The sequence below is a fragment of the Sodiomyces alkalinus genome (genome assembly GCF_003711515.1).
Source record: "Sodiomyces alkalinus F11 unplaced genomic scaffold SODALscaffold_3, whole genome shotgun sequence".
In the NCBI taxonomy this organism is placed as follows: domain Eukaryota; kingdom Fungi; phylum Ascomycota; class Sordariomycetes; order Glomerellales; family Plectosphaerellaceae; genus Sodiomyces; species Sodiomyces alkalinus.
In genome coordinates, this window is record NW_021167081.1 from 1,840,102 (window position 1) to 1,863,061 (window position 22,960).

Here is a 22,960-nt window from a genome sequence, read left to right on the forward strand (position 1 = left end):
CCCCCCCATGACGGGTTCATTTTGAAAGGTCTCTATTCATACCATCTTGAGGGTGCACAAGGCATAGAGCTTGATGAGTCCGTGGAAGTAGCCGAAAAGAATGGACACTGGTAAAAACACAACGTCCCTAGGGTGTCTCTTGAAAAGCCCTAGTAGTTTGACCACCTTGGTGAAGGCGAACACGAAGACGAAGTGTGCCCAAAAGGCCGCCGCACGGATCTGAGGATCCCAGCCAGCAGTGCCCTTCCAAAGGGCGACCATGATAAGAGGGTCGAACAGGAAGGCGAGGGAGGTGAACGTCGCAATATGTAGTGCATATGTGCACCATGCCTGTTGACTGCAGTTGTACAAGAGACTTTGTTAATCACGATCGAATGTGGATCAGAAACGCGGGCTACCCCTGTCTGGTGGGGCCGGAGGAGAAACGGGAGAGGGTGGAGGGAGGGTTGATCGAATGAGGTAAAGGATGGGGGGAACAGGGAAAAGGCGAAGTAACCATGGGTGGAGGGTAAAAACGAGAGAATAGCAGGGGTGGTCCCTGTCAGCTTAAGCGGGGCAGGACTCACGTCAACACATATCGCTCAGTGACCAAGCTGGTCCAGTTGCTGCGCCAGTTGCTCCTCGCCCATCGAGAGCACTGGTAAAGGAATTTCGTGCTGTTCTCCAGCGTTGTCTCAATCTCGCACTCGGGCTCGTACTGGATCCACGTCTTCCACTGGTGGCTGACCAGCCAACGAGTCACAAAGTTATCGTCGTCCGCATTTAGAATGTAGGGGCCCCATTTCTCCGTTTTAAATCCCTCGAGGAAGTCGTGGCTCGAGAGGATCTCCGATCGATAAGCGCCCGTCCTTCCAGACATGCAGGATGTGCCGCCGTCGATGTTGTGCGTTGCCGAAATCTCAAAGTTTCGTCGTTCAATGTAGGCTGCGCCTAGCCAGTTGAAGATGCGCGTCGACAGCGACCCTTCCCGGACACGCTTCACTCTCTGGCAGGTTCCCACACCACCCATCTTAGGATCCTCAAAGGGAGCCAGGATCCAAGGAAGCAGAGTCGAAGGCCACGTAACATCATCATCGGCCATGATCGTGATCTTCGTCGTCACCTTGGGCAGCGCTTCGCAGACCTGAAGGCGCTTGTTCGCAATCGGAGTGGAGAGCACCTGCACATTGTGGTGAGGCAAGGTGCTTGCGAGCTTCTCTAGCGCATAGTGCTTGTCGGTGGTCGTGACGAGCAGAAGGCCGTAAGGCTTGCAGGCCAGAATGCTCTCAAGAGAGGGCCGGAGCTCCTCGAAAACGTTATGGATCGTAGGAATGATGACGGTCACGTCGTCTGATGTGAAGGTGGGCTTGGCTGGTACGGGTTTCGACTTGTATACCCAGTGGCTAACGCAGTGGACGAAGAGTCGGAGGTACCGGTGTATCCTATGTCCAGTTCACGATCAGCAGCGAGCAATAGAAAGAAAAGAGGACGGCAAAGTTCCGTCCTGTAGATGAGATGCGACTTACCAGAGAAATACAAATAGGTAGAACCAGCTGGTGGGAGTCCACCATAACCCGAAACCGGGAAATATGAAGCTGGGAAACATGGCGATGTTGATGTTGACGTGACTACACGCGTGCCGAATGTATAGAGTCCCGTGAGGAGTAGTGGGACCTCTCGATGGTCAGAGAATAAAGCCAGGAAGATCGAGTCTCAACGACTTGAGAGTGGCTCCTGGAATTTTCGTTGTCGGTCTGTCTTTGATCGGTGCGGTCGTTCGCAGCAAATTTAAAGATTTCGGCGTTGGTGCAGGTAAATTCTCCTCTTGCCACCGTTTCTTAATGACTGAGGACTGCCCGTAAATGTTCCTAAATGTTGTGATTCGATGTTCCCTTTCCTCCCGTACTGAATCAGGCGGACAGTCCCAGTGCTGGAAGGAACAGAGTGTCAGGTCCGGTGATTCAGTGAGTGAATCGGTCGAGCAGTCCCTAGTCCTGGCGAGGAAGCTATCGGAATCCACCAACAGCGAGCGTCGAACTTTCGAGGTATCAACGGATTAAAAAAACGATCGTTAATCACACCTGTGATGGGCGTGAAGCGAAAAGCAGGCCAAGAGATGCCTGGTGCGTTTTCTTGGTCACAAGGAACTGCACTCCAGTCGTCTCCAGGCTCTGGCCGGTGTATCGGCTAGTCCGGTTGACGTCCAATTGGTTGGAGGGGGGAGACAAGAAGACTAGATGTCGTGTGCTGGAATCAAAGAGCCGCAGAATAAATGCTGGTAAAGCGAGCGGAAACCAACACCCAAGATCTATTGGATGCTGTGTCAGGGACGGGTGCCGAGCCGTCCAAGAGATGCAAAGTATTATACAGAGCCGAGGAAAAGAGGATGGAGGAAACCCAGCCATTGAACCACCAATTGGCCCAAGGAAACAAAAGAAAGAAAAAATAAAAGACCCGAGAGAAGAAGAAGAGAGAACGAAGGTCTGGTGACAGGTTGGAAGCGCATTGGCAGAGCGGCGATAGCTTGGGATATATAGCCACCTGTGCTTCGGGGATGGCCATGCGCCATATGCCAAGGCATCGAGGCGGCCTTAGCGTGATGGGGTGTCCAAACAAAGAAAATAGGGGTCGAGGCCGAATGTACGTCAAGTATTCTGCAGGTAGTATGTCCGACCCTCATGTGGAAGATGAGGTTGACTGGAGACCACGACCATGAAAGAAACACATACAACGTATGTATGTACGCGCATGGCTCTCAGGGTATCAGGAAGCAAGGTAGCGATGTAGGAGGGGATAATAAAGGTGGCAAGGGGGTCTGGTCGACAGGGGGGGGGGGGGGGGTATAGCTTTGACTGTTGAATCGAGGAGAAAAAGAGAGAAGGGGAAAAGGACGGGTGGGGTGCGCGAACGATGCGGGCCAGAACTAACAAGGGCCTGCAGCAGCCGGACATACAGGAGGTAGCGAACGAAGTACGAGGCAAGTCGGGGAAGACGAAGCAAAAGCGCCAACCGGAATCATCCTTTCTTCCTTCGCTGCCAATCCCGACATGGCCTCCTCAACCAATGCTACAGTACTTGAAGGGATGCATAGACGAGCATGATAGGACAAAGAACCCTGCCCCGTTACGATGCAGCCTTGCCTTTCAGTTGGTCTCGGAAGAGTATCGAGCATCGACTATCCCAATCGTCTCGAGGAAGAGAAAAGCCAGTGCTCTCCTCTGAATGCTGCCAGGCAACTGGGGCTGGGGAGCGAGGATAACTGGATCTCTCGGTCGTTTCGTAGGCTTCTGAATGGTCAGAATATCCCGAGGAACGGTAGGCACGAGGGCGAGGACGACCACCTGGCTATCAGCAAACCCCGCAGACAAGGTAATCGACGAAGAGGGCCCTGGCCTCGGAGCGGTTATATGGGTCTAAGCGCGCCGCTCCGTTCGAGGGGACGAATCTTACGAATTTCTGAAGCTATCGACCTCGTTAGCCTTGGTGCTAAATGGGGACAGGGTCCAGCTGAGGTACGGAGTGGTCAGTCATCCTTATCCCATACGGCTAGACCACCGCTTGCCCCCTCAGCATTGGACTTGGAGGCGGCAGGTGTGGGGCCACCAAAGCGAATCACTCGCCATGGCGATCTGGTGGGGAAAAGTTCAACCCTGTCCACAAGACCTTACCGTATGTATGTACAACGTGCAGTAGGTAGTGTAGTGTAGGGCAGGAGGAAAACTACGATCATATAACCTGGTCGAGCACTTCGCCAATGCAAATACGAAGTAAATGTTGTAGAAGTAGGAGTAGTGTGACGAACAAAAGCTCAGACATTTTGGCCAGGACAGAATACCCGTCTTGACGGCCTAGGGAATTGGTCCCAGCGTGTCAAGCCGAAAGGGCAGATAAATGGGGCGAAGAAGAGCCGTAACCGGGGCTTGTCGTGGGGCCGATTTGTCAGCAGCGATGCATTAATATGAAGGATTTTCAAGCTTTCAAGACGACCAGGCGCAACTCTTCTCTGGGGATGAACAATACTGGGAGGCTCGCTTGAAAAGTCGACTTGGGGAGGCCGGAATTGGACGCAAGCGATGGCCATAACTGAAGAAGCTGCCCTGCAGTAGCAGGATCTTCGTGCGGGGGAGTATGAAGCTCGCGGGACTCCGTCATGATGCCATACAGCCGTGCATTCTGTCTCCGGTGTGGAGCCTATGGGGTGCGGGCCCTACAGTAGTTATTCCGTGGAGCGTCTCGGTGGGCAGGAGAAGAAGGTCGGAACAGAGTTGTGTTAGGGTTCGAAGTCTGATATAGCTGGCAGTCTCATTGTGGTATCTGTGGGTTGAGTGGGATGTTCGTTGGTTGGGTCATGAAGTCATGAAGCAGATACAGGCTGTGTTTCCGACGTCGAGAGAAAGCAAATGGCGACGCATTGTCGACGGCAGGTCGCGCCGTCTGATGAAAAGGACCGCAATTTGAGATCTGACAAAAAAAGTTGGTGCTTGCGCGGGTGTACATACCCAAAGTCTACGCCACGCATCCCGGGGAGGGGGTGCATTTCAACAGATGTGAGTGTCTGACGTGTGGGACGAAAAAATACATCAAGTGAGAAAAAGAACCGATCTGCCAACAGCGAGCCAAGAATGGCTGGGGTAGACCGAGGAAAGGGCTTGCTGTTGGTCAGGCTAGATATCTCCACCGTCCGTCCACCGAAAAGATAGTCCATCTCACCTGGTGGTTTCCGCAACGGCCCGGGGTGGGCCCGTTTCGAGAGAAAACGGATCAATTGATTGATTAAGGGTATAATAATTAGTACTTTGCTGAAATAAGCCTCAAGAGTACCGAGTCGACGTACAACGTACATAATAACCATTGCCGATAGAGCTGCGATCTGTGACGGAAACTGAGACGAGGAGGTGGAGAGCCTCAGAGCAAATTAAACAAGGAAAATATATATATAGACGACCATGGCGGGTGTTACGGTATGAAATTCAATGACGTATGTATTGAGGCTGTATAAGGATGATGCGTACCTTCCGAACCTAGTCGGGCGGTATTCTCTGTTGGAATCTAAACGGAGAGGAAGCAATTATATAATTATACCTAGGTCGAGTCGTGTCGATTTTTCTCACACAGATAAGCTACATAGGTATCCAAAAGCATTGCGGATGCGTATATGCTGTGTGTGTGTTACGCCATGTACATTTCTCTTATTATACCTACCCGGGTTTAGGGGGACAGAGCCCGATAACTAGTCAGTCTGTGGAGAGTCTTTGAACATCATATCAACAGAAATTTCTCTGTCCTGGCTCTAGTCAGAGCAAAAGTCTCTATTCGAGCTCTGACCTACCTTATAAATCCCCCCTCTGGGGTAGGTATTGAGCAGTGTTGAGAATGAGCTATGGACAAGAAAAGGCCGGATGAATAAGGTACCACCACATCCGCATCTTATCCGTCTCATTCCTACTATCATCACATGTCTGTTCCAGATTCAGAGCTGAGTGCTATCTCCGGATAGTAGGAAGGCTCGATGAACCCGGATGATATCGACCACTGTTGGGTAAAATAGGCACAAACGTACTGATACGCACAGGGAAGTCTCACCGTAAGGTAGGGGTAGCTGTCGACGGATAGTATCCATCTAGCGATATTCCGTACCGTACTATTGACCTTGCTTTGTGTGCCTTTTTTTTTTTTTTTTTTTTTTTTTTTTTTTTTACATAGGTACACTGAATAAGCATTGTTCGTTCTCATACTCTTTCTTACTCAGTACGGACACCCGTATCCTGTTTATCTCCCGTCTCTCCGATACCGGAACAGAGCATGCATACATATACGTCGTACGGATACGGATACTCTTACAGAAGATAAGGTACCTACCTCGCCATGCATACATACATACATACTAATACCTTGATAGTCCGTCCATGGGGGCTCAAAAGCGTGTTACGTAGTAATGAATTACCTACGAGGCTGAGGCTAGGTTGCCATCGAGCTCCTAAAGCAGTTAATACCCCGGGAGGCAGGACCGGGTCCACCTTCCTTCCAGGAGCAAATTCGAACTGGGATGGTCCCCATCGTTCCTACCTTTGACCACCAGAAAATTTCTATTCCCGCCCAATTTCCCCGCATGTCCACTCGTTCGCACCTTCCATGACATCTTCGCATTGTTCGAAGTACGGAGTAGTGCCTCTATAGGTAAGGTAGGTACCTTACCTGTACAAGGTACTCCGTGCCTTGCGCGTCATTGCATGGCATTCGAACCGCAGTCGCAAACGGACAGGGCAGGCGTGTTACAACAACACAGCCTTCCAGGCCCTCGGTCCGTCATACCTTTTTACCTTACAACGCGCATCTCTACCCCAGAACTACGGCTTCAATCCATCGAGTGGTGATCATCGACACAACACTCCCTCTTATGACTGCTTTATTGCCCCTGTTTTGCTATTTTGACTACTGCATGTTATTTCTACTTCCCAACGACTTGGAAACCCTGTCGACGACGAGGACAGAGCACGGAATAGAACCCGCAACTGCACGCCCACTGCCCACTATTACCGGCTGTTTACTGTCCAATCCGATCGAATCTGATCCAGTCCACCATCTCTTCATTTGATCTCCAGCTCCTATTTTAGTTCGTTTGCGACAGATCCTAGACCACTCGCATCAGAATTCAGAGTAGGGAGCAGAACCAGAGTCGATGTAGCCGTTTATGCTGATTTTCGGTGGCAGCACGCTGGCTCCCCAGTGATTGTGATGACAACATCCCGGCGGGCAACTTCAGTTCTGGTGTCAAATTGGACCTCCCTTGGACCATGCTGCACTGCGGACTTCACTGGTGCGCCCCGCTAGTTCGCGAACACATCGAGCGACTCACTCAGCTTCGAATTGACCGCAGTAACTTGGATTACCAATGTCGGCCATTCTTTTGTATATGTACGATGACTGACCGTCACTTATCAGGAGAAGCGCAAAAAACCCACGGCGGAGTCTTATATATGAGAATACCCTCGCCACCGCCCCATCACAGCCATGTTCGACGACCTGAATCATCGTTATTGCCCTAGTCCGCCATAATTACCTGACCTCCAGCGAACGTCCTACTTATGGTGTGGATGAGAGAGGACTATGGCTGCATTCCGTACCCTCCGCCGTCTCTGACCCCCGGTTTGCTTCCTTGCCTCCTCATGTTCTTAATATATCCCAGATCTGTCGCTAGGCCCGGCAAATCTCATCGAAGAATCCGCAGTCACCTCCCTACCTCAACTCCCGTTGATGCATATTCCCCCACGCTCTGTGTCACCGGCGGCTGAACTCAAACCACTACCATTATACAAATTAAAACGAGTCGACAACTAAGGGCTCGCCGCATGCCTGGTGCCTGGACCCCAATCACCATCAGCGACGACTGCCGAACACCGTCCTAACTGGCTCCCCACCTGCATGTGCATGCTGTGTAGCCATCACCCTTCGAGCGGCCATCATTCTGTCACCTGCTTCCAGAGCGCGTTGGCGAACCCTAGCTGGCCCCGAGAGTCCAATGGACCCATGTCCTCCGAGCTCAATCCATTTAGACTGCAACATCGTACCACAACTACATGTACATACTTCTGTCTCGGCACAGCTTCTGTTGACAGCATGCCATGGACACTGCGCGTCTGCCACAAAGTTACCGCCGAACCATTTCCCTCGATAACTGAAGTAAAACATATCAACGCTTTCTGCCAGGCCGCGCGCTTCCCTATCTGCGGATCACCATCTGGTAGTTTTTCCTAGCAGCATATATATCACAGTGGTGTGTTCTGCCTAGAGCATGCGTGGGTAGAAGGTTATCTGACTTGGATTGTTCCTGATAGGGAAGATTCGCACTTGTTGCGGATCATGGCCCGATTGACACCGAAGATCGCTCGGGACTAAACAGCGCGGGCTCGCATTCCTTTCTGGTATCATCTGACTCGGTCCCACCATCCTCCATCTCACGGCTTTGAGTCGACTGGGTGAGCTTGGCCAACATAACACCCCGGCTCTGAGCTTCGATAATCACTGAGCTGTTTACGGATGAGCAGTCGTCAAGGCCAAACCAAACCAAGACACACAAAAAAAAAAAGAGCGAAACAGAAAAAGAAACAAAAAACCAGGGTCCCTGTGGCGCACATCATTCACTTGCCGTGGATGCATCATTGGCCGGCCTCTAAGCAGTGCTCGGCACTCGGGTTCGCCCTATGGCGTTCCAAGGGCCTTCTGAACGAAGGCCGGCTCGCAGAGTCTGTCCACCGTGTTATTTCTTCATTACCATTGGAAGTACGACCAGCTACTTACTGGCCGTGGACCTCACAATCGAGTGTCGGCGGTGGATTTCCATCTACACCAGCATGTTATTATCTGAGCGCGAACGGTGGCACAGATGTCAACCAAGCCAGCCGCAATGAGTTGTACTATTTCGCAGGCAAAACTGGACAAAAAAACCAGATGAAAGCAAAAAGGGCTCGAAGCGATTCTGTATTGCACTCCGAAGCTCTGCATTCTGCACCACAAAAGTGGAACGTCCCACTTATTATTCCCTACGAGCCGACCACCCAACTCCGGACTTCGCGCCCCCTCCATAAGCCGAACGCCCTTGTCGACCAGGGCTTCTCGTCTCGCCCTTTGGAGTGAGTCGCTGGCTGATTCTCGTTTCCAACAAAATGACTGATCTGAGGGCGCTGCACTCACATCTGTACTCGGCCCTCTCCTTACGTTGTAAATTGTAAGCCGCAAATGCCAAGAATGCGAGGTCCTGGTACGCGTCCATCTCCACACCAGTGGCCTCTTGTAGCCCAATCCAGCAGGCGTTTACAAAGACAAGGCGTTGCAATTCTACGCATTTCACCGGTCAAGACAACGGTCTTCGTGGGTCTCTTCCTGACACGGCCAGCAAGTGAATGGGCAAGGATGATGGGATGCTCCGAAGAGGGATGCGTCGTCACGGAACAACGGTCCATGGTTCGATTTTGCCGAGGAGTCTAGAATGCCAGGGATTCGATTCGTCCACTCTCGCTTGTCATTTGACACGCACACCCTATCTTTCTGTCCCTGGAGGCAGGATCCAGGGGCTCGCAGGAGTCTTCGGACTACGCACCCTATCCGTACGATTTGAACCCAGCAGCATGGTTCCACCGCTCTTATCCAAAATTATTCCCATTCCTCCCGGCGCTGAGCCAAGCAGGGCAATGCAATGGGCAGGCGTGTCCCATGGCATGGCGTCAAAACTTGTTCCACGAAGCCCCGGAATTCCATGCTGATAGAACGTGTCCTGTTCGTCGCAAGTGGTGCTCTCGTTATCCACGTATCCCACCAACAGGCCACTCGTCTTCGTTTAGCTTCAGGACACGGCCCGAGCCAAGATGTTCCCCCGCGAGGGGAAGGGAGGAGAGAGATGATGGGCACGAGTATCTTGCTGCCACCGCGATATTCGCACTCATCATCAGATGTTGAGTTAGGCACAGTCGCCTCGTTGTGTCTCGAAATACCAAACGCAAGCAGACAGCTGGCTGGCTCAAGCAAGCAGCAAGCCAAAGTCAGCCTTCTGCGTCCGTTTTGTGCTAATTTTGACCTTTGGTGAAAACGCGGCCGCTCTCGGTTCGTCGCCCCCGCTTCCGAAGCCCAGAAAACCCCACGTCCTCCGAAGTGAAGCCCAACCATGATCAAGACTTGACGCGGGAAAGGTGGATTAAGGCGGCAGACATGCTCCGGGGAAGCAAACATCCTGTCCCCGGTTCGGGCGATCTCGAATGACACACATAGCATTGTGGGATACAATTTCTCTATGAGGCTGATGAGGCCGATTCCTCCCTCCTTTGCTCCGTAACGATACTAGGGAAGGTCTGGCAAAAGCGGAGTGACAACGACATCAGACGTGACTCCTGCGTTTGAACCGGACCTGAAGGCAATTTCTCCGGCTTTCCTTGAATGAGCAATACCGACCATGTCCACGTCCATGCGTATGCGCACATATGCAGGACTACAAGTTAAGGAGAGAGAAGAATTCTCTACTCTTCTTCTCTGTTGGTGATGACCTGTTCATTTGCCGGCCGCACACAAATCCATCTCATCCCTGCAAGCGGGATGGAACTGTCCAGCATTTACTAATGTAGGTCTTGCAGTACCAAGCCAAAACACCCTTCGGCTACAGATTGTGCCTTTCGGTCGTCTCAACCGTCCAGTCCACGCAACTTGTACGTTCCCCATGCAGCATATGACGGCATCCGAGCAAGTCGTTGTGTCTCTAAGCACGAGACACGGTGGTAGTATACAGGCAGAGTTACAGGCAGAGTGACCGAAAATACATCATGCCTTGCTGCTGCTAGCCACTTGTTCACGGCTGGTAGGAGTCGGAGTGGCATGCTCTCGAGTGCCTGCGATCCAGGAAGAAGCTGTACAGGCAGGCCCTCTCGATACAAGACATGGGACCCAATGCAATGGCCTGTCATGTTTCACAAATTCACAATGCATTTGCCCTGCATGGACTCGGTTCTGGGTTAATTAGGGCACAACCACCAGAGTCAACGAAGCCGCACACGACCTGCATTCAGAATTTATCCCTTCCAAGGTTGAGGGCGATGTGTGCAGGCTGGTTGACGTCAATCGATACATCTCGGTGGCGTCCAAGTGTGCGTTGATGCCAGGAGTTGGCCCTTTCACGTCCCGCAAGGAAGCATCCATCCGAAGGCCACTTGTACAAAGGACAACAACGCATGAGAATATCTATTCAGACAAGAACGTACATACAGTGCTCTCCGGATCTGCTAACCACCAGCGAAGGGGGAACTGGAGCTGAGCCTGATCGGATGCGAGTCAAGTGATTCTGTCTGTCGTTTCCTAAGTCGGTCGACTTCCGTTCCACATGGTGCTCACTTCATAGAGCCCACTTCAACCACTAGGTAGCTACCAGGAGCGCCCGGAGGCTTTGCCACCTTCTGGAATCACTGGATATTACACAGACTTCGGAGATCCGATTCTCTTGGTGGCGGGTCCCGCGGGGAGGGCATACTGACCCTCTTCGATTCCCTCGATCCCCTCGATCAGCACGTTCGCTATGAGGCAAGGCATGTTACTCCCCCGTTGGCTCTGTTTCCAAGGTGCGCACGATCCTCGTGTCTGTCCACGGGGTGCGGTTTTAACCGACCAACGGTGAGGTCTGTCCCAGACACGTCGCTCCACTGGATTGTCCGTGTCCATTGTCCCATTCGCTCCACCAAGTCGCGTACCAAGTCGCCACAATATACCGGTGTTGTTGCCAGTGCCCTCGTGATCTGTCCATACAAGTCAAGATGTCGAGTATCAACTCCGTTGGGCCGGGAGGAGGTGGCGAGGCGCTCCCTTTCCCTTTTCTTCGTCGCCCATCTCACCCACCCCGAAGTCTGGCCAAATCTGCAAAGAATCGAGATGCCGAACCACGTATTTGCCTCTACGGAATATGAGCACATGACTGATAGGATGGGTGTTGATTGGCGAGTCGGGATTGGGCCTCCTCCGGAGATCGAGCCACTTTTGGTCCCGTTGGCCTGGGGGGGGGTCTAGCCGGCCACCTCTCTCGTATTTGCCATGGAGAAATGACTGAGAGCCTAGTTTTGGTTATTCGTATTCTCCGCCTTTTCAACCCAAGAGTTGGTTGTCGTGGCCGTCAGTGATTTAGAGGAATGCTGCATCTCATATGCCTAGCCGGAAGGGATGGCCCTCGGTATTCAGGACAAAGTCATCAAGGCTGATGAGGTCGGGGGGTGAGAAGATCAAGTAATAGTACTTGAGCGTTTGAGCGAACCAATGACTCTGCACATCATTAGCAAAAAGGGTTAGGGATTTTTTGTCTTGGAGTTCATGGGGAGATGGAATGTTCCAAGGGGGGGTTTTTTTTTTCTTTTGGATGGACGCAGCATTACCTCCATGGAGTCAATTTTATTAGTCCCCCCCTGATGGGCGGTCACGTCGTCGATGGCGGCGTTGCCGTGGGGTGTCTGGGTGGCGTTGACGGTAGCTTGGAACATGCGCCAGGCGATGTCACGCAGGTCCTCCTTGCCGGTCATGCGGTAGAGGAGGAAGACGCTCTCGATGGCCTCGGGGCGAAGGAGGTAGCGCGGGTCCTTGACGTTCTTGAAGCCCTTGCGGAGTCGCGGGTCACCTTCGCCGGCCCAGCGGTCTGGGTCCCAGGGGCACTCGTCGAGATGGACGCCAGAGCCAGAGCCAGAGCCATCCTCCAGGGCCTTCCGATGGTCCCTTCCGATCTTCTTCTCGTCGCCGCGCGACTTCTTGCTCCTTATATCAGCGCTGGCCGTATCCGTAGCTTGTTCGTTCCCCTCGGAGGATCGGGAGCAGGGGATGAGGGTGGAAACTTCGGGCATGACACCGGCGGGGAAGGCGTCGTATGCCCAGGCGCAACCGCGGGCTAGTTGGTCGCCCATGTCGAGATGGTGGTCCAAGTCGAAGAGGCGGCCTCCGAGGGCGAAGAAACCTCCGGCGAAGCAGGCGGCCTGCTGGGTCTCCGGGATGTGATCGATGCGCTCATCGTGGACGTAGACGTCACCCGTGAAGAGGATGCGGGGTCGCGAGGGTTGAATTGGTGTTTGCTCTCCTCGCTCTTGTTCCTCCTCCTCTCGTTGATGCGCGGCGTCGGAGGGAAGCATGGGGCGGAAGACGATGTGGCGGGCGGCAGTCTCGGCGGCGCGACGGTACATGGCCTCGTATATCGGGTCGCGGCCCCCGAGCAGGGCGTGCATCTTGGGGAGGTACTCGTACAGGGAGCCAGCGGTGGCGCCCAGGGTGAAGGCGTTGTCGGTGTCGACGCGTTCGTTGCGAAAGTCGACGAGCCGGGGCCACATGCCCGGCAAGAGGGACTGGTGCTGGGTGCGCTGCAGGACGCGGGTGACGCGGGCGACGGCATCGAAGTACCTCGGGTCCCCCGTCAGCTGGGACAGGTGGGCGAACTCGAGGGCCAGGGTGCCGGTGGCGGCGGAAGGGTCGTGGTCGCCGGCCATCTGGGTCCCCGCGCGCATGTTGTTGAGGTTGGCCCAGCGGGCGGGGAGGCGGTTCGGGGTGTCGAAGGCCATGTAGAGGAGGTCGCCCAGCTCGGTGGCCTTGCGGAGCAGGGCGAGCTCGCCGCTGAGGTCGAAGGCCGACAGGAGCCCGGCGAGGTGGCGGACCGTCGTGTCGAGGACGTTGAAGCCGCCGCCGCCCTCGGCCCGGGTCTTCTCGGCGGCCCAGTCGACCTGGGCGGCGTAGGTGGCGGCGTCGTAAAACTCGTCCTTGAGCCCCATGATCCACAGCGTGTCGAGGCTGTCGAACAGCGTGACGGCCCACCCGCCGTATGTGTTCTTCTTGGGCTCGCCGGAGACGGGGCCGACCTCGTCCTGGCCCCATGCTCGGTCTCTGTATGTCTTCCAACCCTGGACGAAGACGTCGCGGACGGCGGCGCGGCGTGCCTCCAGCTCGGTTTCCGTCGTTGTGACAGTCGTCGTGGTTCGGAAGAAGGAAGGGGAAAAGTCGTGCTGGATGCGCGGGATGCGACGACGGGGGCGCCCGGTCGGCAACGGGATCATGGAATGGATGGGGAAGTGCTGGTCGACGTCGGTCCAATCGAACGAGCTGTTTCGGAAGGGCACGCGTTCCGACGTGGGCGGGAATGGTTGCGGACTGGGCGCCGAGCCCCCGAGGAATGAGAAGAAGGAGGATGACGATGACGATGACGATGAAGGTGGCACATGGGCGCCGTAGTCGTACCCGTCACTTCGACGAAGAAATAGCAAGACGAAGACGAAGGTGAATAGCGCGACGACGGGCACGAGGCGCCGACGAGGGGCTAAGATCAAGACCATGATCTCTTTGTTTGTTCGTCCGCCTCCGGGGGGGGGGAGGGTTTCGTTCTTTTCCCGTTTCGTTTTCTTGATCAAAATGAGATTTCCCAACTCAGCGGAGAGGAATTTGATTCGTGACAAGAGATCGATGGCGCATTTTCAGAGCGAGTTGACCAATTTTGTCTTGTTCTTCTTTTCGGGAGCGCTTTGCTTTGGATGTCAGGTATAATGAATGAATTGAACGTGATAAAATTATGGAGTATGATATTTCGTCCTTAACTTAACGCCAAAGAGAAAAAGACCGGTCAGGCTGAAGACGCGTTGGGATAAATTCTCTTTAAAAACGAGGCGTCGTCGTACGGGGCCGTCCGGATCTCTCCATTCAGGGGCCATCACGTTGAAATATTATTGCTTAGCTAATATCTAATATGAAAATTGAAAAATTACAAAAAAAAAAGGGGGGGGCCCTTGTCTGCCAAGGATCTCTCATCGCTTCATCCATGGTGTCAAGACTTTGTCCGCATGCAAAGTACGAAAAAGCTCAATGACTTGACGACTGCACTAAGTACATTGTTGGCCTTGGACTGACGGAGAGAAGAGACCAATGGTTATGTGTGAATAGGTGAATAGCTTGATAGCATTGCCTGCTTATAATTGTATACCTATACCCTACGGGCATCCGCCATTCTCACGACACTCCTCTCCTCTTTGCATACATCCTTACGACGGAGGACGGGGCGTCCATCACGCTTTTCCATGTGTATGTATATGCGCCTTTGTACCTCGAAAGATAAGGCAGCTCTACCTTGGTTCTTTTTACTCGCCCTCCGTCTCCGAGGGGCGGTCCATCTCGAGGCTCTCCTTGTTCTCCCGGCCCTTCTTCTTCATCGAGAACCGGCTACTCCAACCGCTCATGCTCATGCGACCACCGCCCTGGCTCGCGTCCCGGGATTTAATCGGCCCAAACGACGGGCTGCTGGTCACGCTGTCATAGCTGCGCCCCAGCTGGTTCAAGTCCGCCTCGCACAGGTCGTCCACGTCGCCAATGCTGGATCGTTCCGCCGAGTAAGGATAATTCTTGTCCGAGTGCGTCGCGCTGCCGGGCCCTTTCTTGAAGAGGCCCGAGTCCTTACCCAGCCGCGAAGAGATGCTGAACTTGCTTGCGCTGCCCTTGCGGAAGAGCTTCCGCATCGCGCTTTCCTGCTCCTTCAAGCTGGCCGAGGCGCCCGTGCTCGGATTGTCCGACGGTGTGTTGGAGAAGGTCGGTTCCAGAGAGAGCGTGAGGGACTCGCGTGATTCCGACACCGAGGTCTGCGTATGAACCGAGAACGTGTCACGGGAAATCCGCGACTCCGTAGGCGATTCGTCCATGCCCGGAAAGGCCTCCATGCTCGGCGTCAGGGACCCGGCTTTCTTGTCCCTGTCCTTGGCCTTGTCTCTGCCTTTTTCTTTCTCCTTGCCTTTCCCTTTGTCCTTGCCGGCGTCTGATTCCTTGTCCTTAGGCCGGAAGAAACCCGCCATAAAAGTTGGGGCCGCCGGGTTGAGGCGCTGCTCCAGCAACCTGGAAGCCGGGAGCGGCCTACCAATCACGCCGACCTGGCTCGGGGACACGTGAGGATCGAGCAGAGCCTCTTCATCCAAGATCTCGTCATCTGCCGAGGCAAGCGTCGTCTTTAAAGCAGAAGGCGATCCATGGAGCGAAGGCCGCCGGGACGGATTTCGCGACGACCACGGTGCCGTCTCTGGCAGCCAAATGCGCCTGCTGCTGAAGTTCGCCATGCCGCCGCCATCGCCCGGCGCCCCCCAGATAGATCCACTGTCGGTAGAAGGTCGCGGGAACTCGGCCGACGCTATCGACGCGGGCCTCGGGCTAGTCGGCACGCGGTCCGGGAATACGCCAGACGAGCTCGCGAAAGGGTTCAGCCGCCGAGCTGAAAACCTGGAGGGCGGCGGCATGTTCCCTTCGCTCTCGCCCAGGGTGGGGCCGGGAGCAGACGGAAGGCCAGAGCCAGGGCCAGGGGCAGAGGTAGGGTTAGAATCAGGAATATTTCGGTTAAGAAACCAGTTCGTTGCGAAAGCTATCCTACGCTTGTTGACCGTGTCGCCTTCCTCGCCCTGCCTGGGAAACGACTGGCTCTGGCCTGCCTTCAAAGTGCCCAGAACGGGTCCGCCGTCGTCGAGGTCCCTAACACCCCTACTGCGGTTGAACGTCGCGAGCAGATTGGTGAACCGGTGGTGACCGGACGCCGGTGCATGGCCGCCGGCGCCGGGTGACCCCGTCACATCGTTCAGGGACCTGCGCTCGCTGCTGTCCACACGGTGCATGTCGAAAGGCAGGTGATGCGTCGAGGCGTGGGGACTAGAGAGTCTGCTCATCCGACCCGACGACGTGGGCGACTTGGGGTCGTTCTCGTGGTCCCAGCCGACCGGGCTCCTCCGAGACTCCGAAGGCGGGCTTGGGGGGTCGTCGTCGCCCAGGATGCCCGACGGCAGGAGAGCCGTCGCCGTCGGACTCAAAGGCGCACCACCAGTCGGGACCCTCAGCTCGACATCGCTGCCATGTCGTTCTGCGCCGCCAAGATCCGCCGAGGACATGTCCATAAAAGGCCCGGGGGCAAAGCTGGACCGCCCACCCAACCCGGCCACCGTCGTCGGCCCGTACATGGTGTCGGGAGGGGAAACAAACTGTGTCGGGGGGCCGGCCGCGACAACGGGATTCGGCAGCGACGTGTTACTGGCACGACTTCTCCGCTTGACCTGCGCCGACACGGGCTGGTCGAAGTCGACGCCCGACGCATTCGCCTGGCTGTAGACCTGGGCGCTGGCTTGCTGCTGTGCGTAGATCTGGGTTTGGAGGACATGCATGTGGTTCTCAATCTGCTGGGCCCGCCTGCTCTCCATTATGAGCTGACTTTGGAGGTCCCTTTTCCTAAAATCGAACTCCCTCCTGGCTTTCCGGTCGTCCTCCTTCCATCTCTCGTCCTCGTCGCCGCCGGGGAGCTTCTTCCGCTCAGTCTCGAGATCTTTCAGCTGCTCCTTCTTCTCCTTATATTCGGATTCGAGCTGGGCATGTTCTTCCTTCAGCGCCGCGATTTCCTCTTCCAGGTGTTTGAGTTTGAGGTCGCGATCCTGCTGGATGCTGTCCTCCTCGGTTGCGAAGCCTTCTCGGGATTTTTTCATCTTCGATACGTCCTCGTTGCATTTCTCCACAGAGTCTTGCACCTTTCTCCTCTTGTCCTGCTTCTCTTTCAGCAAGTTCTCCTTCCTTGCCTTGTCCTTGTTCGTCTGGCGCATCTGCTCATAGGTCGCCTTAACCCTCTGTTTCAGTTGTGCCGTGTGATCGTCTTTCTCCTTATGGAGTTGCTTCTTTTTCTCCTTCTCCTTTTTGAGGGTGTCTTCGAGTATTCTGAAATCGGTTTCCTCCTGGCCGTATTGAGCCAGGATGTCTTCGATCTCGTTCCTCGTCTTCTCCAAGGCGTCGGCAAGCTCTTTGAGTGACGGTTCCCGACGGTCGCTATCGTAAGGCAGCTTGATGGCCGGCTGGTCCTGACTGGCCACGGACGGGGAATGACGGCGATTCAGCGTATTGCGCCGCTGGCCAGGTGCACTCGACGAGCCTTCGCGGGGAGCCGCGGGACCGCCTTCAAGAGATGGGGCTGCTTCGATGGAAGGCACCTGGGCCTTGTTGCCGGCGGCTCCGGTGGACAGCGATTGGGCATTTTTCGGCTCCTGGTCGTGGAAGCTGTCGGGGATCCGAGAGTTCCCGAGATCCGGGCGGCCGTCTCGTTTGTAGGTGCGTAGGCGGATGATCTGACTCCCCGTTTGGAAATTGTTGGGTCCGACGGCAATTACTCGTACATTGTAACAATGGTTTGGTCGAAGTCCTGTCACTGTGATGGCCGTCTCTTCAGGCCTCGACTCGCCAACTGCAGAGCGAAACAATGATGACCAGTTAGCACCTTCGCCATTCGCCATTCGCACTGCGAGGATGCAATCCAGGGAGCAACTGGGGAGGGTGCACGACGACAGCGATACTGACCATTGACACCGTTGACTTGTATCAGGTACTTCTGAACGGGGCGGTTGCTGGGCGGTCGGGTCCAGTTGAGAGTGGCGGCGTCGACACGGATACCGGCGAGGGAGACATCGGGAGGTTCGGGGACATCGACGCCCAGGATACTGATGAGTTCGGGGGTGGGCTTCCATAGCGTTTGCCAGGTACGATTGAGCAGCCTAAGCGGGTATCAATGTCAGTAAAGTTCAGTGGCTTTGGCCGTTGCTTAGTTGCTTAGGCGGCGTCCCAAAAGAGAGGGCACGTGGCGCGTATGATGACGTTTGCGCAGGTAAGCGGCACGGTTTAACGGCCGCAACGTGCGACGATGCAGCGGCTGGCATGCTGTTGGCTGGCTGGGTGTTGTCGCTGGACCGGTGGCCAAACAGATAGGCAGGTCGGATTCGCGACAGGCAACGAGAAAGAAACCCACACTCACCAAAAGACTGCCGCCAGAGTGACAATCATATTGGCATGGCCTAGCAGGAACGTATCGAGACGAAGATACCAGAAGAGCTCGCGGGAATAGTGCAGGGACCGGACAAAAATTATGTTGGCGTAGAGAGGAGATATGACCCAGAAGGTGACGATGGTCAAGATGCAACGAAGCAAAATCAAGAGCGAGCTGGCGGGTCTTGTAACCCACCAGGCGACGAGGCAGCTGATGAGAAGGAATCTAGTCAGAAGCAGCCATAACATCGCCGCGACCAAGAGAAGAAAAGGAAAACAATAAAGGAAACAAAAAAAAAGAATTAGCAAAAACGAGACGAAGATGGGATTTGGGGTGGAAATGAAAAAGAGCGATTAGAAGATTTAGTGGGAATCTTGGGAGATCGATGCTACCTTGTAAGTGTGAGGTACCTCCATATTGGAGTCATACCGTTGTATGTAACTTTGTAAGGTACAACGTACACCTTAGGTAGGTATTGGGCAAGGCTGCTATTAGCCGCGTCAAGAACCTGGCCCGAATCTCGGCAGTCGAAGTCAATACCTTGTTGCCGTACCCTGTGTGGGGTGGGGTGTCACTGATGGCCTGCAAGAGCCTCTCTCCACTGGTACCGTACGGAACTTCTTATTACGGATAGTGCTCCAAGGACAAAGGCAGAGAGAAAGAAGGCTGAAGAAAGAGGCGTATCGCAGTATAGAAGGTTTTTATGACTCGTAAGGCAGGTCGCCAGCTCAAATATTTATCCATCCACACACAGACCGGACTAGGACTTGTCCTTTGAATTACAGGAGTAACAAAAGCGAACGAGGCGTTAAAAGAAGAGAAGCGTGTCAGACGACCATGACAATGGGCAAAAATATCATTTCCGAATCGGGGAATCGAACCCCGGGCCTGTCGGCACTACTACCGTTCCAGATTGAGAGCGACAAATGTTAACCACTACACCAATTCGGATATCTTGTTGCAGACAGCTATGTATCGTTGCTCTAACTGCCATTGCCCTAAGGCAGCACAGGGCCTCTTATGTTCATAGATAAAAGGAGTCTAAAAGAAGTACAGCCTTGATCGTTATCTATTACTTTTATATTAAAGTCTTAATAAATTTAAGAGAAGAAGATAAGAAGAAAAGGGGAAAAAAAAGGTGCTTAACTACTCTACCTTTAAGCATAAAGGAGGAGAGACTTCCCAATTTTATTATGTATTTCAGCGGGCCAATCAGCGTAGCGATAGAAAATAGTGACAAAAAAAATAAATTTCCGAATCGGGGAATTGAACCCCGGGCCTGTCGGTTCTATATTGGAGATTGAAAACGACAAATGTTAACCACTACACCAATTCGGAGGCTCGTATTGAAGTGTATTGTAAGATTTACTGCGCGGTCTTGGCATTTAGTCTTCTACGTCCTCGTTACCACGCCATACCATTAGGAATTCTCCCATTAAGGTGTTTCTTGGTAGTAGGAATGATGATTTAACTACCTGGGCATATGGGCAAACCGGAGTAGGTTGGCAGCAACATCGGATAGACTTGATATGGAAAGAACACCGGGTCGAACCAGCACGTCCCTCGACATTTGGGAGTGCAAATGTACGGATACTTGCTTCGCACTCCGTACAGATACTTGATATGTGTTTGAGAACTTCCCGGGCCCTTAAATCAAACATGGGAACCAAGACGTGAATGCCAGCTGGCTTTTGCAATGCCACGACACTCAGGCAAACACCCCCGATCATGTATGCGTACTGGAAGGACGAACAGGGTTCGCAGGTAAGAGTTCGCAGAACACAATCATAGTACCTTAGGTATGCGAAGCAGTTCGGACCCGAGTGACGAGACATTCGGGAAGGAAGCTCGAGATTCTAGAAGATCGCGAGCGCTATCAAAGCCAAGGGAAGACGTGGACTCGGACGGACTAGTACGGTCCTTGATCGATGCAGCAGGCTTCCGTTTCGGGAAGTTTTGCCCTCCCAAGCAACCTAGGCACCGGCGTATGATCAGGGACAGGGACCAAAAATCAACTGTTGTTTCCGGTCAACCTCGCACTTATTTCGGTCTCGTCTCCCTACCTTAAGGTAAGCATAGGTAACCAGTCCACAAAGCCTGCCACTCAAATCCGGTCAAACAGTAAGTACTATTGCTTCTGCTGTGACCAAGCAAGGGCACATAAAACTCCTTTCAGGACGCCGTCTTGTCCGCATCTCGTACGCGTTCGGGTCGGATAGGCAGTCGAGTGCGAGCTTCATCGGATTTGGTGGCGTTGTCGTCTTCTTGTAGGTCTTCCTGGTGATGGCTAAATCATCGACATGGCTCGAAATAGCAGGCATATATATGTGTGAGCCGATTGTATTTCGCCAGGTAAGCCGAAGACGGGTGCCGGGAGCCTTCTACTTCAGGCATATAGGCAGGCTTCCAGCCCTAGCCTACAAGCCTACAACGTACTCCGTACATCTATGCGACCTAGGAATATATCGTGCAACCCCCACCTCCTTCTCGAATTGGCAACAGTGATGACACATCCGCGGCTCCCTCGAAGTGGAGTCGCCTAATTAGTTCGCAAGTTGGACATGAGCAGAAAACCGCCCACCTTTGACAGTGTCAGAAAAGGGGGAATCATGCAAGAGCGCAGAACGAGTCGCATTGTCGATAGCCAAACGCCCCGTCACACTCAGTGGTTAAGAGCAGTAATCTGTCCATGCTAAACCATCGAGTTTGGGCCACGCAAAACGTGCGCCGACAAAGACAACTAGACGAGCGGTGTTCGGACGCAGGGTAACACGCAGGAGGAACGGAGTAGTATGTCGTTGAAAATACGAAGTATGTACGTATACGAGCTTAGCTGGGCGTAACAAGGCGGGGTTCGCATCCTCTGACCAGTCCCGTTCCCTTCTTCTTCCATCCTCCCAGCGGTCGTCACTGAGCCTTTTCCTCTGGCTTGGCGTTCCTGGCGCCGAGCGCGACGAGACCTTGGTCGTATTCGTATTACTTCGACACGGGTTTCGCAGAAGACATTGATGATAATTCACATTGTTTTCATCGCCCATGGTCGACTAGCGTCATCTATGTTCTCCGTTTCTGGCAGAAGATCATGATCCCTCCTTTCTCTTGATACAACTATCGTGATACGAATAACCCTATCCAGCAAGAAGTGAGTAGTAATACTGAGTATCTGTATGCGAGCGACTTCAGGCGCCGTACGTCTGTCAGATGCAGCCTCACAAGACACGGTCCAGGCCAGTGAGACAATTCATTTCGTACTTACGGTCTGACTTGCAAGAAGTATGTAGGTATGTAGTCACGGGACATGACAAGAATTTGGCAACGATCTTCTACGGAAACCCGGGACTAAGCATTGCAAGCAAGGTTTAGCTGTTGGAGTGGGATGGCGGGAGGAAGGAGCCTACCTTATAAGGCACAGTGTCCCAAGGTCCGGACTAGCCGTACTCTGTAACGAGGCAGCAAAAGCCTCAATGCCCAGATACATACGTACATATCCCGTGCCCACCAAGGATTTAACCTTAGGACGCGCCTGGGGCTCAACACCCGCGAGAAAGGATTTCTGTCCAACCGTCAACGGCGAAACGTGCCCACCTGGACCCGTAAGATGGTCGCGGGGGGTAAGCCGCTAATAACTGATGGTACACGTACATAACCGCATTCTCCTGCGAGACACCCTGCCCGTGTTCACTGACGTAGTGTCTCTCCCTGTGAGTTTTCGTCCCCGAAGTGATGGTCATAACGTCAAACCTGGGGAACCAATGTTAGAGAAAATGGGAGGTCAACAGAGGGAAACAGAACATGTAAAACTAAATGGGAGGAAAGTAAACGAAGAAGGGTAATTTGTGCGATCAAGGTCATAGTAAACAGGACTCGACAACTTATGGTCGATATGCCGACGGGTTACGGCAGCTCTAGTACCAATCGTCCGGATCAGCCGCGAATTGGAAGCGCCTTTTTCTTATGTACATACGTACGCCGTAATTTCGTCCCCCAGCTTCATACGCCGCAGTAATGTCTCTCGTCTGATGCAGCCCAAGCTTGGTGTGCCTCGTACTGAGTTGATACCAAGACTTTTTTTCTTTTGTTCGAACAGGGAGTTTGCCCTTGTCTCGGCCTCTACGAAGTACGAAGTATTAACACCCTCCCTCACAGAGGATCCCCATGCCATGCGCTCATCCCATGACCAGCAAAGAGAGGCATTGTTACAGTGACAGCTTGGAAGTACTCGTCTCTGGCATGTTCAGTCTAAAGTACGTTGTATAGTTGGATTTTGGAATTCGTCCGTACAGAGGTTCCCAGCCACTACCTGTCATGCCCAACTATCTCATCACGCAGTCAGACCATGGGAAGAAGAATTTACTTGAGTAGAAAGACGCTGGGGATTTCCCCTTGTTATTGCCTGTTTGTCTGTCCTGCACTATCCCCGAGAGATATATTCTGCGCTGCTATCCTCCATTTCCGATGGGCTATCAATGATCGTCCATCGTTCCCGTCTCCTTGATTACCTTACCTTGGTTACGTTCGCTTTCTGATGTCTAGGCCACCGTGGTTCCTTGCCTCGCTCGCTCTCCTTCGTTATTACTTTTTGTTGGATTTCCCTAACAGCGGCAGAATATGTTCTGACCTTTTTAATTTTCTTTCTTAATTCAATCGGTCTCAACCTTCTATCACCGAATCTCG

At 53.6% G+C, this 22,960-nt stretch overlaps 7 protein-coding genes and 2 non-coding genes across 9 annotated transcripts in view; 2 read left to right on the forward strand and 7 right to left on the reverse strand.

Annotated features, from left to right (window-relative positions):
* The window catches only part of SODALDRAFT_323296 (polysaccharide synthase), a gene marked incomplete at both ends in the record, with an annotated part of 1,868 nt that extends 283 nt beyond the window's left edge, over window positions 1–1,585 (reverse strand). The window contains 3 exons of the mRNA XM_028609796.1: window positions 43–337; window positions 567–1,421; window positions 1,506–1,585. Coding sequence (XP_028467828.1) covers window positions 43–337; window positions 567–1,421; window positions 1,506–1,585 — 1,230 coding nt within the window. The remainder of the gene's footprint in view (window positions 1–42; window positions 338–566; window positions 1,422–1,505) is intronic.
* Window positions 1,586–2,828: 1,243 nt separating this feature from the next.
* On the forward strand, window positions 2,829–3,737 carry SODALDRAFT_143807 (hypothetical protein). The gene has a single exon (XM_028606817.1). The coding sequence runs from the start codon at window positions 3,108–3,110 to the stop codon at window positions 3,684–3,686; it is 579 nt and encodes a 192-aa protein (XP_028467829.1). The 5' UTR covers window positions 2,829–3,107; the 3' UTR covers window positions 3,687–3,737.
* A 459-nt stretch (window positions 3,738–4,196) lies between these two features.
* SODALDRAFT_143799 (hypothetical protein) lies at window positions 4,197–5,033 on the reverse strand. The gene has a single exon (XM_028606816.1). The coding sequence runs from the start codon at window positions 4,829–4,831 to the stop codon at window positions 4,334–4,336; it is 498 nt and encodes a 165-aa protein (XP_028467830.1). The 5' UTR covers window positions 4,832–5,033; the 3' UTR covers window positions 4,197–4,333.
* A 2,927-nt stretch (window positions 5,034–7,960) lies between these two features.
* Window positions 7,961–8,801, forward strand: SODALDRAFT_332177 (hypothetical protein). The gene has a single exon (XM_028611634.1). The coding sequence runs from the start codon at window positions 8,131–8,133 to the stop codon at window positions 8,611–8,613; it is 483 nt and encodes a 160-aa protein (XP_028467831.1). The 5' UTR covers window positions 7,961–8,130; the 3' UTR covers window positions 8,614–8,801.
* Window positions 8,802–8,845: 44 nt separating this feature from the next.
* Window positions 8,846–9,946, reverse strand: SODALDRAFT_143840 (hypothetical protein). The gene has a single exon (XM_028606818.1). The coding sequence runs from the start codon at window positions 9,742–9,744 to the stop codon at window positions 9,130–9,132; it is 615 nt and encodes a 204-aa protein (XP_028467832.1). The 5' UTR covers window positions 9,745–9,946; the 3' UTR covers window positions 8,846–9,129.
* Window positions 9,947–11,503: 1,557 nt separating this feature from the next.
* SODALDRAFT_332181 (seven-hairpin glycosidase) lies at window positions 11,504–14,069 on the reverse strand. The gene is made up of 2 exons (XM_028611635.1): window positions 11,877–14,069; window positions 11,504–11,766 (listed from the first exon to the last, which is right to left on the reverse strand). The coding sequence occupies exons 1-2, from the start codon at window positions 13,803–13,805 to the stop codon at window positions 11,647–11,649; spliced, it is 2,049 nt and encodes a 682-aa protein (XP_028467833.1). The 5' UTR covers window positions 13,806–14,069; the 3' UTR covers window positions 11,504–11,646.
* Window positions 14,070–14,178: 109 nt separating this feature from the next.
* SODALDRAFT_332182 (hypothetical protein) lies at window positions 14,179–18,605 on the reverse strand. Its single transcript, XM_028611636.1, has 3 exons — window positions 18,275–18,605; window positions 17,824–18,017; window positions 14,179–17,710 (listed from the first exon to the last, which is right to left on the reverse strand). Exons 1-3 carry the CDS (start codon window positions 18,532–18,534, stop codon window positions 14,601–14,603), a joined length of 3,564 nt encoding a protein of 1,187 aa, XP_028467834.1. The 5' UTR covers window positions 18,535–18,605; the 3' UTR covers window positions 14,179–14,600.
* Window positions 18,606–19,146: 541 nt separating this feature from the next.
* On the reverse strand, window positions 19,147–19,237 carry SODALDRAFT_t86. Its single transcript has one exon. It is a non-coding gene; the product is annotated as a tRNA-Glu (tRNA).
* A 300-nt stretch (window positions 19,238–19,537) lies between these two features.
* SODALDRAFT_t85 lies at window positions 19,538–19,624 on the reverse strand. The gene has a single exon. It is a non-coding gene; the product is annotated as a tRNA-Glu (tRNA).
* Between the last annotated feature and the right edge of the window lie 3,336 nt (window positions 19,625–22,960).